Genomic DNA, 16,757 nt, shown 5'->3' on the forward strand with positions numbered 1-16,757 from the left:
GCACACTTGCTTAAATTCAGTTAGGCGCATCCATTTACAGCATCTCAGTATTATATAGGTCTTAGTATAAGGCATTTCTTGAAAATATTTTACATAAGATCCTGAAATGTTCACAACTGCAGCTGGTTTTTGATTTTGTTTATTTTGTTTTTTTAAAAGAGAGGGGATTGTCTGGGATGTTGCTTAGTAACATGTATAGGCCTCAGGGGTCGATTACATCAGAACAAATGCAATCACAGACAATCTTCACATCAATCAAATCCTAGCTGTTTTGGAATTTATATCACAGATATTCTCCAATTTCATGAAATTTTACATGATGATAAAGTACCACAGCAGAGAACGAGTAATTGGAGAGTTAGTGAAACAAGATAATAAATTGCAAGCAGCAATTCAAACATAAAGTAAAAAGAAACTGTAATATAATCCAAATACCTGAAAGCATTAAGCTATTACCTAGTAAACTTTAAAATGTGTAGATAAGCACGAAATCTTAATTGTGTGTGTGCACATGGGAGCCGAGTGCACACACGGAAGTCAGCGGACCCTAGAAGTCCAATCTCTCCCTAATACGAGCCCTAGCAATCAAACAAGGGTCAGCAGGCTGGGTAGCAAGCACCTCCACCACCAAAGCATCGACTGTCCAGACAAAGTATTTCACAAAAATCAGCCTGAGAGACGACTCAGCAGGTGAAGGCGGTGGCACGAGTGCCTTACAGTGTAAGGTCAATCCCTAGAACCAACTCCATGGAGTCCGCTGAAGTCCAAAATTGTGCTGCAGCATGCATGCCCACACATACTACCGTGCATACACACAAAATTATTGTACAAAGTAAAACCCAATGATAACAAATCTTTCAATTAATTGTTTCATAATCTATGTTTTATTCCCTAAGCTATTCAAAGTCTATATTTCTTTTTCTTTATGATCTACAAATTTAGTTTTTGTTGGCACATGGCTTTATCTTTAAAAACAAAGGTTAGAAATCACACATTTAAAAAAATAATATGCTGGACTAGAGAGATGGTTCAGTAGTTAAGAACCCTGGCTGCTATTCCACAGGACCCAGGTTTGATTCCCAGGACCCACATGGTAATTCCAGTTCCAGAGGATTTTCTGGCTTCCTCAGGGACTACATGCATGTGGTGCAAGAACATGCATTCCAGTATGTACAACACACATATACACACACACACCAATTTTTTTTAAATAAGCTGAATTCGCACAAACTACTGGATGCCTAAGCACTTACTGCTCATCCCGTCTTTCCCATGCTTTATAAATCCACTCTGGCTTCACAATGGGAGTGCCCAGGCTCACAGCAACCTAAGGATATTAACATCAACCACAAGTAAGTTTCCACTTTAAATAACTGTACTCAAGGAAGTTCTTCTAAAGAACTGTGCAAAAGTCTTAGCAGATTTTTTTATTTTTGTTGTATTTTGTTAAAGATAAAGTAATTTTAAAATAAGTCCACAGTACTCAATTTTTTTTACTTTCTTTTTATTTATTCTTTGAGTCTTTCACATCACACCATTGGTTTTTCCATCCCTTCCTAACTGTCCTCTCCCCTTGCAATCTCCCGCCATTAAATAAAACTTAAGAGAAAAAAAAGGTCATCATGGAAGCTGCAGTGTAAACACACTGAGTTAGGCAGTAACCCTTTTGTCCATATACCCCTTCTTCCAGGTGTTCATTGCAACAAGTCATCGGTCTGCTTCAGGCCTCTTTCTGCTACACCATCGATGCTAAGCCTTCACTGGGACTCCTCTTGGATACCTTGTTGTTGCCCTGTGTAACAGAGATCCTGCGGCTTTGGGTCTCCTTTACGTGCTCCAGCCAATCACAGATGGGGTGGGTGTTGGGGTGAGCCAATCATAAGCCTGATTCTGGGTCTGGGTAGCTGCGGGGTTGATCAGCCCTCTAGCTCTCCCTTGTCCTCACCACCAAGGTGAGCTCGCCAGCATTGTCCCAGCCTAGTTCATCCTTGCTGTAATAACCAAGGGGTTTGGCCAGTTCTCTTGCTTTCAAGCCCTTAGGGTCAGCTCTCCCAGACCTGGACTATCAAGGCCAGCTCCACTGTGCTGCCCAGAGAAAGTCTAGGGGCCATTCTCCTGAGTGCTGCAGCTGGTGAGGAGGCTGGGGGTAAGAGGCATCTCTCCCAGGTCTACACCACCATATGGCAGATTAGGGGCAGGGCCAGATCTCCCACACCCCTCTCAATGAGGTCAGATGTATTGTGCTGCCCAGGAGAGGTACCCAATTCTTTTATTTTATTTTCTATAGACATAGTTCTTAAATTTATCCTTATTAAACTTTGAATTCTCTTTTGTTTCCAGTTTCACCCCTTGATAGTACTTACTGGCCAACATAGGACTAAAAAACAAAAAAAGAAACAAAAACCATGGGACTAATTCACCAAACTCTTAGGAGTTTAAATTATTAGGTGAGATAGAGAAAAATGGCTCAATGCCTGCTGTCAAACCTGATGACCTGAGCTCAAACCCCAGAATCCACGTGGTGGAAGGAGAGAGCCAAACTCCTAAAAACGGAGGTTCTCAGTGGGAAAGGGGGCTGCCATGGCAGCGTAGCCAGCACCACAATCTGACACTGACCTTGATATTATTAAGACAAATGAGGCATTGTGTAAGATCTTGTAGCTATCAGAATAATATTGTTGTCTAACTTAATGTGGAATGATGTAGTATTACAAAAAAATTAAAAGCAGTGTATATTTTCGTATTTCTCTCTTCTGTTAGGATATTATAATCTTAAAACAAAGGTGGTACATATTACCTGAGTTTTATGAATAGCGTGCTGCTTGTTACTTATGGAGTACCGAATGGACTGCTGAAAAGCTTTCCATGTGTACCACAGAACTGACTTATAATGAGTGTCATTTACCAGCCCCAATCTTGACCCTAAAGATTTTGATACTGTCTGAAGGGTGAGTTGTCATTACTAAGTGTGATGCTACTGGACAACAGACAACTGAAAGACAAGTACATTCTTAGAATACTGGCATTCACAGAGGGAAACTAAGTGTTGATCTGAAGCAAGAGAAGGAAAAGCCCTGAAGTTAAGAACCAAAGGGTTAATAGATGGATTATAACAATAACTGCACAGTAGATGTAGTTATGGCACTGAACTGTGAACTTAAAATTAACGAAGTTTTTGTATATTTAGGTATATGTAATCACAATAGGAAACTGTAAATCTACTAGTGATAGTGGACAATATTACCTTCTTAGCGCATAGGAATGAATTAGGTAAGTAAATTTAATTTTCAAACACAGCCGTGATATTCTAGAGACTTCTACCCTACACCCACCCATTGCTCTCTATATTATGCTCTAGAACAGCGATACTCAGCCCATAGGGGCTGACATTTCAGAATAAATCCGGCATATCAGATATTTACATTAGGATTCATAACGGCATAATTACACTTACGAAGTAGCAGCAAAATAATTTTACTGTTGGGGTCACCACCATATGAGGAACTGTATTAAAGGGTGCAGCATTAGGAAGGTTGAGATCCACCGCTCTGAAGGCACCAGACATGCACACAGTGTACACACATGAACAATCACACACAGCAGCATTAAGAAGGTTGAAAACAACCGTTCTGGAAGCTTTCTTCTGATATCCTTATGTTCAACATGACACACACACATGAATACAAATTTAGGGGAAATTCAAGTCAATGACCATTTCCTACATAAATATACTGAGAATGTGGGGATGAATGATAAATTCTGGCTAAGACAATTTAACTAGGATTAGTGACATGAATCAGCTGTTAGGAGCACTTGCCATGCAATCCCCAGGATCCTCATGAATGGAACGAATCTATGCCTGCAAGTTGTCTTCTGACCTCCACATATATGCCGTGGCACAAAAACACACCCACATGCTAACACAGACACACAAAATTAATAAAATGCAAAGTTCAACTACAACTTAAAACAGATTTCAATTCTAGCAAATTATTTTCAACTGGCATGATGGACGGTCCAATAATCCCAGCACTTGGAAGGTTAGACTAGGATGTGTAGGCAGACATGGTGGCCACATCTTAATCCCAGCACATGGAAGGTTAGACTAGGGTGTGTAGGTAGACATGGTGGCCACATCTTAATCCCAGCACGTGGAAGGTTAGACTAGGATGTGTAGGTAGACATGGTGGCCACATCTTAATCCCAGCACGTGGAAGGTTAGACTAGGGTGTGTAGGTAGACATGGTGGCCACATCTTAATCCCAGCACGTGGAAGGTTAGACTAGGGTGTGTAGGTAGACATGGTGGCCACATCTTAATCCCAGCACGTGGAAGGTTAGACTAGGGTGTGTAGGTAGACATGGTGGCCACATCTTAATCCCAGCACATGGGAAGCAGGGGGATCTCTGTGAGTTTCAAGTCAACCTGGCCTATCCATTGAATCCCAAGACAGCCAGTTACATTAATAGAAATCCTGTTTCACTCAAACAAAACAACACAACAGGACCGACCCTGTGGGTGCAGGAGTGGGTGAGAGTTGTCCCCATGAACCATCTCATCTGTCTTGTGGTATGAGCAGGGAAGAGCTGTCCCTGTGGTCATAAGAGCAGAACAGTGCAACACTCAGGAGAGCAGACCCTGCACCTTACCAGGGAAGAGCAGAGCCAACCTTGTTAGCGCAAGTGTGGGTGAGCGTGGAGAGTCGTCTCCATCACCCACCTGTCCTGTGGGTGAGCGTGGAGAGTCGTCTCCATCACCCACCTGTCTTGTGGCAGCATGGGTGCGGGATAATTGCCCCCCATTAGCATCTGGGGCAGGAAGAACTGGCCCTGTGATCCTGAGAGCGGGAGAGTCAACTCTGTTAGTGCAGGTGTAGGTGAGCCAGCCCCAAAGTTGTAAGCATGGGACAACTGTCCCCATTTCACATCTGCCCAGGCCCAGTCCCAAAGATATGATTCGGCCCGCCCCATTATCCACTCCATCTATGATCTACTGGAGCAAACTCAAAGCTACAGGATCTCCACAACACAGGGCAACAACAGCAACAGGATATCCGGGAGCCCAAGCCAGAGGTAGGGAAGTAGAAAGTAGAGGCCTCACACCAGACCAGCGACTCTCTGCACTCAACACCTCAAGAAAGGATACGGACAAAGGAGTCAAGGTGTGACTCATGGTGCCACGCTGCAACTGCCATGGCGAGATTCTTAAGTTTTCCCTTTGTACTTCATTTTAATTGTTTTTTTCTTTCTTTTCTCTTAAATTTTATATTATTTGGGGAGTTTGCAGGGGTGAAGGGCAGATGTAAAGGGCGAGGAAATGAATAAATTAAGATAATATGATGTAAAAGACCCAAAGAATAAATAAAATTTTTGAAAAAAATCAGGCTGTAGGCAAGCTTTAGAGCAGTTTCCTAGATTTTCTTCATCAGTGATCGAGAGATATAGGGGACCAGCTCATTGTGGGTGGTACCACCCCTGGGCAGAAGGGCCTGGGGCATAAATGCAGGCTGAGCAAGATGTAGAGGGCAAGTCAGTGAGCAGCATTCCTTCCTGGCTTCTGTATCTAGGTCTCCGTCTTGAGCTCCTGCCCTGACTTTCTGTGGTGATCAACTGTGATGTGAAACTGTAACTGAAACAAACCCTTTACTCGCCCCCCCCCCAAAACAACCAAACAAAACAAAATGACCCTGCCTTGGGAAAAAAATACTTTCTCCTGTTTCTTTTTTGTTTAAATAGATAATCCTTTCTTTTTAATATAAGGTAATTAACACGTGCAAAGACACAGGATCATTTTATAAAAGGCTATGTTCTTTTATAAATATCTGTGAAAAAAACAGTGAAATATCTGTTCGCACAATTCTTTGTTTTTTTGCTTTGTTTTTTTTAAAATATTTATTTATTTATTATGTATACAATATTCTGTCTGTGTATATGCCTGTAGGCCAGAAGAGGCCAGCAGACCCCATTACAGATGGTTGTGAGCCACCATGTGGTTGCTGGGAATTGAACTCAGGACCTTTGGAAGAGCAGGCAATGCTCTTAACCACTGAGTCATCTCTCCAGCCCTGTTTTCTGTTTTTTTGAGACAAGAGTTTCTCTGTAGCTTTGGAGTCTGTCTTGGAACTAGCTCTTGTAGACCAGATTGGCCTCAAACTCAGAGATCCACCAGGATTAAAGGCATGCGCCACCAATGCCTGACTATCTCACAATTCTTGAGCCCCCTGTCTCTACTGGTCATACCACATTTGCTAGCAAAACCCATCCCCCAGCTCTCACCACCGCACTCACCTTTCAACATCTAACTTGAGTTTCACTGCCTTCTTAAAACCTAATGGGCCACAATCTGTGATTTACACCTGCCATCAAGATTCCACTTTGCTTCCCTTTTGTTTTTTAAAACTGACTCAAATTACACAGGCTAACCAAACTACCTATGCAGTCAAATAAGACCCTCCTGTGGCCACCTCCATCCAACATGCCGGGATGATAGCGTGCAGTACCGAGAAAGGTATGCAGTGCTGGGCCCTAAAGAGTCCTTCCTGTAAGCTGGGCAAGCACTCTGTAACTGAGATCACAAACCCGTTACCAAACAACTCCAATGACAAGATTTCAATCTGATCCTCAAAAACAGCAGAATCAACAGAAGAGTAATATTAAATCCATACCAAGCCAGGCATGGTAGAGCTGGACAGGGAAACAGAAGGATACTGAGTTCAAAGCTAGCACAGCCTACAAAATGATTTCTAGACTGTCCTGGACTATACTATGAGAACATTTCAAAACAAACATAAATAAAAAACCATTACAAAGTAATACTATATTGAAAAAATAATATTAAGTTTACATACCCTGAATTTTTCTCCTTGTGTGCAATTTGCCACCAGATGTGTTACTTTGGAATTACATTCTTTTCGAATAACTCCACCCATATGATGAACCAATGTCACCAATTTCACCTTAAAAGAAAATATGACAAAACTGATTTTAATTATTTTGAATAAATCTGTATTAATAACTCATTTAGCATAATTACTTTACAAAATTTATACAAATTTTGATAAATGTTAAATTTTATATAAAAAATTAAAGAGTAGCTTACTGTTGTTGCTACAGACAAAACTATACAAAAACAAACAATATACAGAGTATTAAGTTAATAGACAACTGATTCTAACACTGCCTAAATACACATTTATTGCTTTCATTTTTCATCTTATTTACTTTTTACAATATTGGGTATCAAGGCCAAGACAATAGACCCACAAATATATCGATTTATTTTTTTCAAGGCTTTATTTATGTATCTGTGAGTACACACACGGAAGCAGGTATTCAGAGGCCAGCAGCAAGGATCAGGTCACCCAGAGCTGGTGTTATAGGCAGCTGTGAGCTGCCTGACATGGGTGCTGGGAACCAAACTAAACTAATGAGCAGCAGGTGCTTTAACCACTGAGCCAAGCCCCCAACCCCAAATATACTGACTTTTAACATCAGGTTATATAACATCAATATTTGTCACACAAATTTCAACAACATTTACTGGTTCCAACTTACTGTGAACCAGAAAACTGTTTCTGTGATGTCTCTGCAGTGGTAAGAATCAAGTTTTGCTTGCGTAACAATATCAATTCTGCGTATTAAAAACGCCAGTTAACCAATGTAACTGATCATTAGCAAGAAAGTAAAATTTTCTATTAATTTACATGCCAGCTAGCACTTACAAAACTTAACAAAGATCTTAATAATTTTCTTTAAAATTTAGAACCTGATGGTCACAGCATTTTTTCCTTCAAGAATTTTAAATGAATTCATGATACCAAAAAGAAGTAAATAAATGTACTTGAATCTGCATTACTAGGAAAATGTCTCTGAAGCTGCCTCATCGTACTTACGAGCTCCTCCTTCTTCCTGAACCCAGTGAAGCACAGCACCAGGTTCAGCATGCTGGTACAGTACAGGGGCCGACAGGAGAATGGCAAGGGCTGTGGAGGACATCATTGTAAACCTGTGAGCTTTCTTTACAGTTAGGGTTTAGAAAACATTTCCTCAAGCTTAATGATTTCTCTTCTTGCCAATTAACTTTTCTTTTTTTTTTTAAATACTTATTTATTATGTATACAATATTCTGTCTGTGTGTATGCCTGCAGGCCAGAAGAGGGCACCAGACCTCATTACAGATGGCTGTGAGCCACCATGTGGTTGCCGGGAATTGAACTCAGGACCTTTGGAAGAGCAAGCAATGCTCTTAACCTCTGAGCCATCTCTCCAGCCCCGCCAATTAACTTTTCAATACCCAAGGTTTACTTGAATTTTCCAATAATGCGGAGGAAAGAGGAATAATAAAAGTCAGACTCTAAACTCCAGATTAAACATCTTCCTGCCAGCCGTGGCTGTATACTCCTGTAATCAGTCTCAGCATTCAGGAGGCTGAGACAGGAGGATTGTAAATTCAAGATCATCCAGGAATACAAGAAGGCCCTATCTCAAAATACAGATTAAAAATGTAACTGGGCATAGGGGAAAACACCTTGAATCCCAGCACACAGAAGGCAGAAGCAGACAGATCTCTGTGAGTTCAAGGCCAGCCTAGTCCACAAAGTGACATCCAGAACAGCCAGAGACACAGGCCTTGTTTTCCAAGTAGGGGGAAAGGCACTTGCTAGCAAGCCTGATGACCTGAGTTTGAACCCTTTCACCTTTTACCATAATGAAAGGAGAACTGAATCCTCCAAGTTGTCCTCTGACACACACAAAATGTTAAAAATTGTGGGATGGGGGGCTAAAATAATTTTCCTTATTAAAATTTTACAAAAATGGATATGGCACCAGCTTTAAATTAAATCTGTGTGTGTTTGCAGACCAGAAGAAGACAGCAGACCTCGTTACAGATGGTTGTGAGCCACCATGTGGTTGCCGGGAATTGAACTCATGACCTTTGGATGAGCAGGCAATGCTCTTAACCACTGAGCCATCTCTCCAGCCCCAGCTTTAAATTAAAAAAAAAAAAAAAAAAAAAGGTTTATATGTACACATTTCTGGAAACCAAACCTCTGCAAATCTGCTTAAGGTATTACAGGTGTCATAAGTAAAGCCATACGTATGGGCTTTTACATGCACACATTGTATGGCTTTCAATGGCCTTGGGTTTTGACTACTAAAATATTAAAAATACAGAAGAATAGTCCCTATTGCCGGGTGGTGGTGGCGCACGCCTTTAATCCCAGCACTCGGGAGGAAGAGGCAGGCGGATCTCTGTGAGTTCGAGACCAGCCTGGTCTACAAGAGCTAGTTCCAGGACAGGCTCCAAAACCAGAGAAACCCTGTCTTGAAAAACCAAAAAGAAAAAAGAATAGTCCCTATTAATTACCTTTTTGTTGAGGGAAAGAGAGCCTCATGTAGCCTAGAATTCACCACATAGCCAAGAATGCACTTGAATCCACATCCTTCTATTTTCACCTGAGCAACCATACCCAGCAACCATGAATTATTCTAAGTGTTACATACACTCAACAATTAACAGGATTTTCTAAATATAAATTTTCAAAAATTTCATTAGTAAAAATGTATTCTTAGAAAGTCACAGTAAGTGTCTATTTCTCACCTCTCCCTTTTGGGCACAGCTGAGTATGACTGGAGGTCCAACGATTCTACAGTCAGTCTTGCGCAAGTCATTGAAGACAGAATTCTGGAAGTCAGTAACTACAAACACATTCTCAAATTCTGGGGAATCCAAACTTCCAAATTCTTCCATTGAGTCCATCTTTACACAGGGCACTTTGATTTCCTAAATTTTTTTGTTTTATATGGTTATTATAAATAAAAAACATTCATAGGCCATATAATATACATGACTCCCTAAAAATGACTCCTACACTTTTTAGACATCTTTAAAATTTGTAGAAAACTTAAGTGTTAAAGTATACAATTACCAATATACCATACAACAGTGAAAAACTGTTATTTCTCTACTTCTGTGTCATATATCCCCAACCACATCAAGAATACACTTAGAAGGATCTGTGACCACCTGGCATGCACAGTAAATTCCCAGTGCTAGAACACCAGAAACTTCCCTTTCTGCTGCTGCAGTCTTAGTTTTTGATAGTAAGGGGACTGAACCTAGAACTTTGAGCAGACTAGGCAAGCACTCTACCAATGAGCTATTGCCACCGCCTTATTGGTTTGTTTGTTTGGCTTTTGGTTTTTTTTTTGAAACCTCCCGCACTACCAGCACTACCACCGCCTGGCCTATCGTTTTTCTGAGGCAAGGCTAGTCTGAACTTCTCCATATAGCCCAGGATGGCCTTGAACCCTCAGCAACCTTCCTGGACTGCCTGTGCAGTGATGACAGTTATAAGCCACCATGCCCCACTTAAAAAAAAGTAAACATATTTTGATGTACTGTATTAGGTTTATAGCCACCATTTTTTATTCTGATCAGGAAAAATAATACTATACATACACTGCTATCTTCAGAAATTTAGAAAAAATTACCATAACTCATAGACTACCACAGTTAATAAAAGGTTTCTAATTAACATGCGCATTTCACTGCATACACTGTAGAGAGGTGGTGAGCTAAGCTGGCTGCGGAGGACAGATGTACAATAGTATACAAAGGCAAGGATCTTAGAATGATTTACAACAAAACAACCAAAAAACAAACATACTGAAGATCCCACATAATTCCTGGGTTAAAAGTCTGAATGGAGGAGGCTGGAGAGATGGCTCAGTGGTTAAGAGCATTGCCTGTTCTTCCAAAGGTCCTGAGTTCAATTCCCAGCAACCACATGGTGGCTCACAACCATCTGTAATGAGGTCTGGTGCCCTCTTCTGGCCTGCAGGCATACACACAGACAGAATATTGTATACATAATAAATAAATAAATATTTTAATAAAAAAAGTCTGAATGGAGCCAGGTGGTGGTAGTGCACACCTCTAATCCTGGCGCACTGGAGGCAGAGGCAGACAGATGTCTGTGTGTTCAAGGCCAGCCTGGTCTATAGAGTGAGTTCCAGGACAATCAGGACCACACAGAGAAACCCTGTTTAGAAAAAATTAAGTAATTCAGATTTGATAAGTAAATTATTTGGATGATGGGCCAAATCAGCTATCCCTGAAGTTCTTATATTGAACCCCTAACCCAAAATATTGAAGCCTTATCTCAAAACCGGACTGCATGTGGGTAAGGATGTTAAAGAGGCAACTAAAGCTAAATGAGGTGCCTGAGTAGCCTTCATCCAATCTGACTGCAGTGTTCATAAAAAATGTGAACATACAAAGGAACAGCAAAGATACACTACATAGAAATGAGGCAGGATACAGTTAAAAAAAAAAAAGAAAGAAAGAAAGAAAAAAAAAAAAGAGGAAAAAAAAGCCCCGTGCAGCACAAAAGAGGCTTCCAGACACTCTAAACCTGCTAGGACCAATTTTGATTAGCTCCCAAAACTGAAAAAATTAAGTTCTGCTGTTTAAGATCTCTAGTCTGTGTTACTCTGTTTGAACAGCCCTAGCAGACTAGCGTAATGAAGGGCAGGGCGTTAGCTCAGTAGTAAAATGCTTGCCTAGCATGCACAAGATCCGGGGTTCAATCTACCAAAATATAATAAATGATGATTATTATGGAGATGGACTAGAGAACTAGATAGATTACAAATTCTGAGGCAAATTAATTGATAATCACTGTTTATTGGTATTAGTAATTTGGAAAAACAAGAATTTAAACAAAATTAAAGGGGGAAAGTACTAAATGTAAAAAAAATTATCAGATTATTGTACATATTAATATTACATCCTTTATTTAAATTAAATAATGAAGTCTCTAAAATTTGGACTTATAATAGATGTTATAATTATAGTTTTGGCCTTCACAAACAACCCAATTTTAAGTTAAGATAGGCTACGTCCTCCATTTCTAATTCAGAGTGCACAGTACACCTGATGCTGATTCCAGCCCAGAGTGAGCAGTTCAGCCGAGGGAAGTGAAGCATGCCACATGCAATGAGATGCTTGACCTACCTACCATATTAATAACACCTTTTATTAATTTTTCATCCGATTTTCCAGGACAACTTTCTTTTATCTTTATAACGGGGACTTCCATTATCTTAACAGTCTGCAGAAAAGAGACTTAAGCATAAGAAAGACAGGTGGGTGAAGAATCTCTTTAGAAATGAACTACAAACCCCATCTCCTTACCTTTACAGCCTTGAGAAGCTCTTCTTGTTTCCCAGCTTCCTGGACCAGTATCAGTCTTGTTTCAACCTGAGGCATTTCTTCTATTAAAATGTAAAATGTTTCAATATGTTAGGGTACCAACAACACAGTCAGCAAGCACTTCCTCAACCTTCTTCCTAGCTAGAAAGTCTTCTACCTGAGGAAGGTAGAACATTCCCAGAAGTTAAAATAACCTAATTCTGAGTTTCCTACAAAAATATTTGACTATGTATCGCTTTTAAAAAAGAAATGATACAAGCAGGCAGTGTTACCTTTAATCCCAGCACTCGGAGGCAAAAACAAGAGGATCTCTGTGAGTTCGAGGCCAGTCTGGTCTACAGAGCAAGTTCCAGTACAAGCTCCAAAGCTATACAGAAAAACCCTGTCTTTTTTTTTTTTTGAAAAAAAAAAGGAAAGGAAAAGATAAATTGTAGCAAAAGGCAAACAAACAAAAGAAATAATTCCGCCCAAGAAGCATTATCAAGCATGTCCCTCCTCCTTAAGGTACAGGGAGCTTTAGGATTTACAGACCACCTACAAAGCAGTGAGATAAGCGGCTCATCGCAGAACCACAATGTTGCAGCTAGACAGTCTCAATACAAGGAAAGCAGTATCAGCACTAAGACTCCCTTTTTCAAAGTGGGGAAGCATTAGCCCACATGATGGACAGAGAGTACAGACATAGTGCCGGACTTACTCAACACACAGCCTCTAACTTAACTGTTACATCAGTACTTGAGGATTAGACAATTCTCTTTCTTTATAAAGCAGATAATAGGCTTACCATCAACATTTGAAGAAGAAACCATGCACAAGTTTTCCTTGGAAGTTTCAGTAACTTTAGAATCAAAAATAGAAGAATCTGCCAAGTTAGTTATCTCAGTAGGAGATGTTAATGCACTGTTGTCAGCCATTGTTTGAACTGTTTGGTGGAGGCTGAAAAACAAAATTTGGAATTTGAATACATGAAACAAACCTATTCACTGAGCAACAACAAGCTTTAAAGCAGTACCAATGCTGCGACCCTGGAAAACAGCTCTCGAGTTATGGGGACCATAACATAAAATTATTTCGTTGCTATTTCATACTGTAATTTTGCTACTGTTATGAATCGTAATGTAACTATCTGATACACAGGACCTCTGGCACGTAACCAGGACAGGCTGAGAACCACTGCATCAGAAGCTGTGCTTCTGGGACGTAGAATTTATCCACTGGACCCAGGTGGTAGAGGATGGTCATGCCTGAAATCAGCTCCAGGAGGGTGGAGGTAGAAAGACTGGGAGGTGGTGGCGCACGCCTTTAATCCCAGCACTTGGGAGGCAGAGGCAGGCGGATCTCTTTGAGTTAGAGACCAGCCTGGTCTACAAGAGCTAGTTCCAGGACAGAGAAACCCTGTCTCGAAAAACCAAAAAAAAGAAAAAGAAAAAGAAAGAAAGAAATAGAGTAACAAGTAACAACAGACATTAAAAGAACACAAAAAACTCCCTGACATAAGCGCACAAATGGTGGTCACAAATACTTCCCTTTTTCTTCTACATTTCTATCTTCAATCAATTTCTCTTCCTAAATGTCTATACAACATCGGCTTACAATAACCCCATCTTTATTCTTTGACTCATTCTCCCTGCCCAAAATGCCTGTCAGTCTCAAATCTAAAAACTTCAGTGTCAAACTAAATTTCTGAGCAGTTTTCAAGTTCAAATTACAATGTACTTTAAAACGGTGCTCCAAGCCGGGCGGTGGTGGCACACGCCTTTAATCCCAGCACTTGGGAGGCAGAGGCAGGTGGATCTCTTTGAGTTAGAGACCACCCTGGTCTACAAGAGCTAGTTCCAGGACAAGCTCCAAAACCACAGAGAAACCCTGTCTCGAAAAACCAAAAAAACAAAACTGTGCTCAGCCTAGCATGTGTTCTACTTCAGTAACCACTCTTGACTTATGGATTTCTCAGAACCTTTCATAGGCAATTGTACAGCTTACATATTACTGGCATTTTTATATTAATTTCCAAACATCTCTAAGATTTGACAATACAAATAAATATAAATTAGTGCCAGTATAAATCTGAACTATGAAAGAAAGCTCTTTTAGATTTCTAGGATCTAAGAACTGAAAAGTTAGGCAAGCAGGAAAATAAAGTTTAAAGTTAAAAGTCATACTTCATAGTATGAGTTTGTAGCTCAGTGCTAAAGTTCTTGCAAAGTATGCTGTAGGCCCTGGGCTTTATATCCAACTTGGGGGAGGAAGGCAAATTTCTTAAATAAATATAACAGAGCTCATGACTGACCCATATTACTCTACTTCAGATTCATAAAGGGGCTGCTCTACATTCTTGGTAAAGAAACAGTTTAAACTATATGCTTTGGGAAAACAGTAAGGTATGAATCTTCATTTCTGGATGGTGATTAGGTAGCACAAAACGTACACACTACAGACCTGCACACAGAAGAAAAATCATACACTTAAATAAAAGTCAGCCACCTATTTCCTGGCTCAGCTCAGCATTAAACCTCTATTTCTGTATAAAGGAAGCAGACATAGATTACAACTCAAATCCAGGTTGTGATAGGAAATGAGTAGGTATTTTGAGATGACGAGTAACAATTCATATTTATACAATACTCACAACTCGCTATCATTTATTGTCTACCCACGGCAACCATTACTCTAAAGCACTGCAGAAGTGTTCCAATAGTTGTCTTTACTCAGAAACAACTACAAATTCCATAGTCTTCTTCCTACATCTCCTAAAAATCATTTCCAGTGAAAAACACAAGGCTCTAAGTCACTTAAAAAAATTTCACAACATAATGATTCTATAGGTCAGTATCTTGCTCAGCCACCATCAGAGAAGCTTGAGCCAGTAGTAGATGGAACAAATAGAGACCCACAGCCAGACATACACACAGAGTGAGACTGGAGGACACCAAGGAAACAATACCCTCTAAATCAACAGGACTGACGTACATTTGAGGTCACAAATCAAATGGGGTCCCAGCACTGCGGAGGAAGTTGTCACGATGTCCCATCCCTAACCAAGAAGCTGTCTCCAAATGACAACCACTCAAAAGAGAAATATAGTGTTCTCCCGAGTCTCACTGGGTACAAACCACAAAGGGCACGCTCCACACTCAACAGTAGCTGCCCAACTGAAAACGAACTCAGGCATTTTTGTGGAAATATTTTGCCTAATACTTTGTCAGGAAATTTTTTAACCTTACTGGTCTTTTGTTGATATCCTACGGTTTTCCATTTTGGGCTTCTATGGGTGTTCTGTGCGTGTCTCTCTCTGCTTGGGTATATGCTTCTCATGCTTTTTCTTTGTGTTCCCTTCCAGTGTGTTTTTTTCTATTCTACTTTGTTTTCCTTTGTTTGTTTTTCTTATTTATTTTCTAAAGAGAGAAAGAAAAGAAGCTGTGGAGTTTGATGGTGGGGAAGTGGGATAGGATCCAGAAGAAATGGTCAGACTGTATTGTATAAAAAAAAAATCAAAAAAAGAAAAAAATGGACAGGCAGTGGCAGCGTGCGCCTTTAGTCCCAGCACTCAGGAGGCAGAAGCAGGTGGATCTCTGTGAGTTTGAGGCCAGCCTGGTCTACAGAGTTAGTTCCAGGGCAGCTAGGGCTGTTACACAGAAAAAAACATGTCTTGAAAAACAAAAGGTTAGTAAAATGTACTTTGAATGTTTCCAATAAAATAAATGATAAATGCTTCCAGTAACATAGCTATTACCCTCATCTGATCATTACATATTATATAAATGTGCTAAAACATTCTAGGGCTTGAAGTGTACCTTAGTGAGAAAGGATAAAGAGGTTCTGGGCTCAACCTCTCAGTTTCAGAAAGAAAAAAAAAAAGAAAGGTCAAAACACAGCCCATAATTATATGCCAATGTCAAGGCTAAACAATATATATAACACACATAATATATGTATATGTATGTTATGTTTTTTTTTAAGACACGGTTTATGGTTTTTCAAGACAGGGTCTCTGTGTAGCCCTCTCTGTCCTGGAATTCACTCTGTAGACCAGGCTGCCCTCAAACTCACAGAGATCTGCAGCCTGAGTGCTGGGATTAAAGGCGTGAGCCACCACTGTCAAACTTTTACAATCCATGTTCAGTGGATACTTTCAGTTCCATGACCCTCTTTAACGTCAAAGGCTTAACTGCATATATCATTTATTTCCAAAACAGCTTCAAAATTTACAGTACAAGAGCTACATGGTAAATTAATGCTATAGCTAACGTAAAACAATCGGATCTCAGACTGGAAAGCATCCGTCGCTTTTTCTCATGTTCACATTGGCCAGGGACGTTTATAAATAAACATTTATTTATTATTAAATAAATATTAATAAATATATAATAAGTAAATTAAATATTATTAAATAAAATTTACTATTTATAAATAGAATCAGGGATCACCAAACAACACATCTTTGTCTGGGGATGTAGCTTAGCAGAAGCATGCATGACGTCATCCCCAAGGACCCCATAAACCAGGCATGGTAAAGTACACCTGTAATCCGAGCACTCGCG

At 40.1% G+C, this 16,757-nt stretch overlaps 1 protein-coding gene across 6 annotated transcripts in view; it reads right to left on the minus strand.

Annotated features, from left to right (window-relative positions):
• Ect2 (epithelial cell transforming 2) overlaps positions 1–16,757 on the minus strand; it is a 56,806-nt gene that overhangs the window by 39,111 nt on the left and 938 nt on the right. For 4 of the 6 annotated variants that reach the window (XR_012908084.1, XM_075950720.1, XM_075950719.1 and 1 more), the window contains exons 2-8: positions 13,001–13,152; positions 12,199–12,278; positions 12,023–12,115; positions 9,601–9,783; positions 7,892–7,981; positions 6,848–6,955; positions 1,254–1,327 (exon numbers count right to left, since the gene is read on the minus strand). Coding sequence is in view for 5 of the 6 variants with exons in the window: in XM_075950720.1 (XP_075806835.1) it covers positions 1,254–1,327; positions 6,848–6,955; positions 7,892–7,981; positions 9,601–9,783; positions 12,023–12,115; positions 12,199–12,278; positions 13,001–13,130 (758 nt within the window). In the remaining variant the exon portion in view is untranslated. The remainder of the gene's footprint in view (positions 1–1,253; positions 1,328–6,847; positions 6,956–7,891; positions 7,982–9,600; positions 9,784–12,022; positions 12,116–12,198; positions 12,279–13,000; positions 13,153–16,757) is intronic. The other 2 variants (XM_075950722.1, XM_075950721.1) reach the window with 1 other exon arrangement.

The sequence above is a fragment of the Microtus pennsylvanicus genome, chromosome 16 (assembly GCF_037038515.1).
Source record: "Microtus pennsylvanicus isolate mMicPen1 chromosome 16, mMicPen1.hap1, whole genome shotgun sequence".
Lineage (NCBI taxonomy): Eukaryota > Metazoa > Chordata > Mammalia > Rodentia > Cricetidae > Microtus > Microtus pennsylvanicus.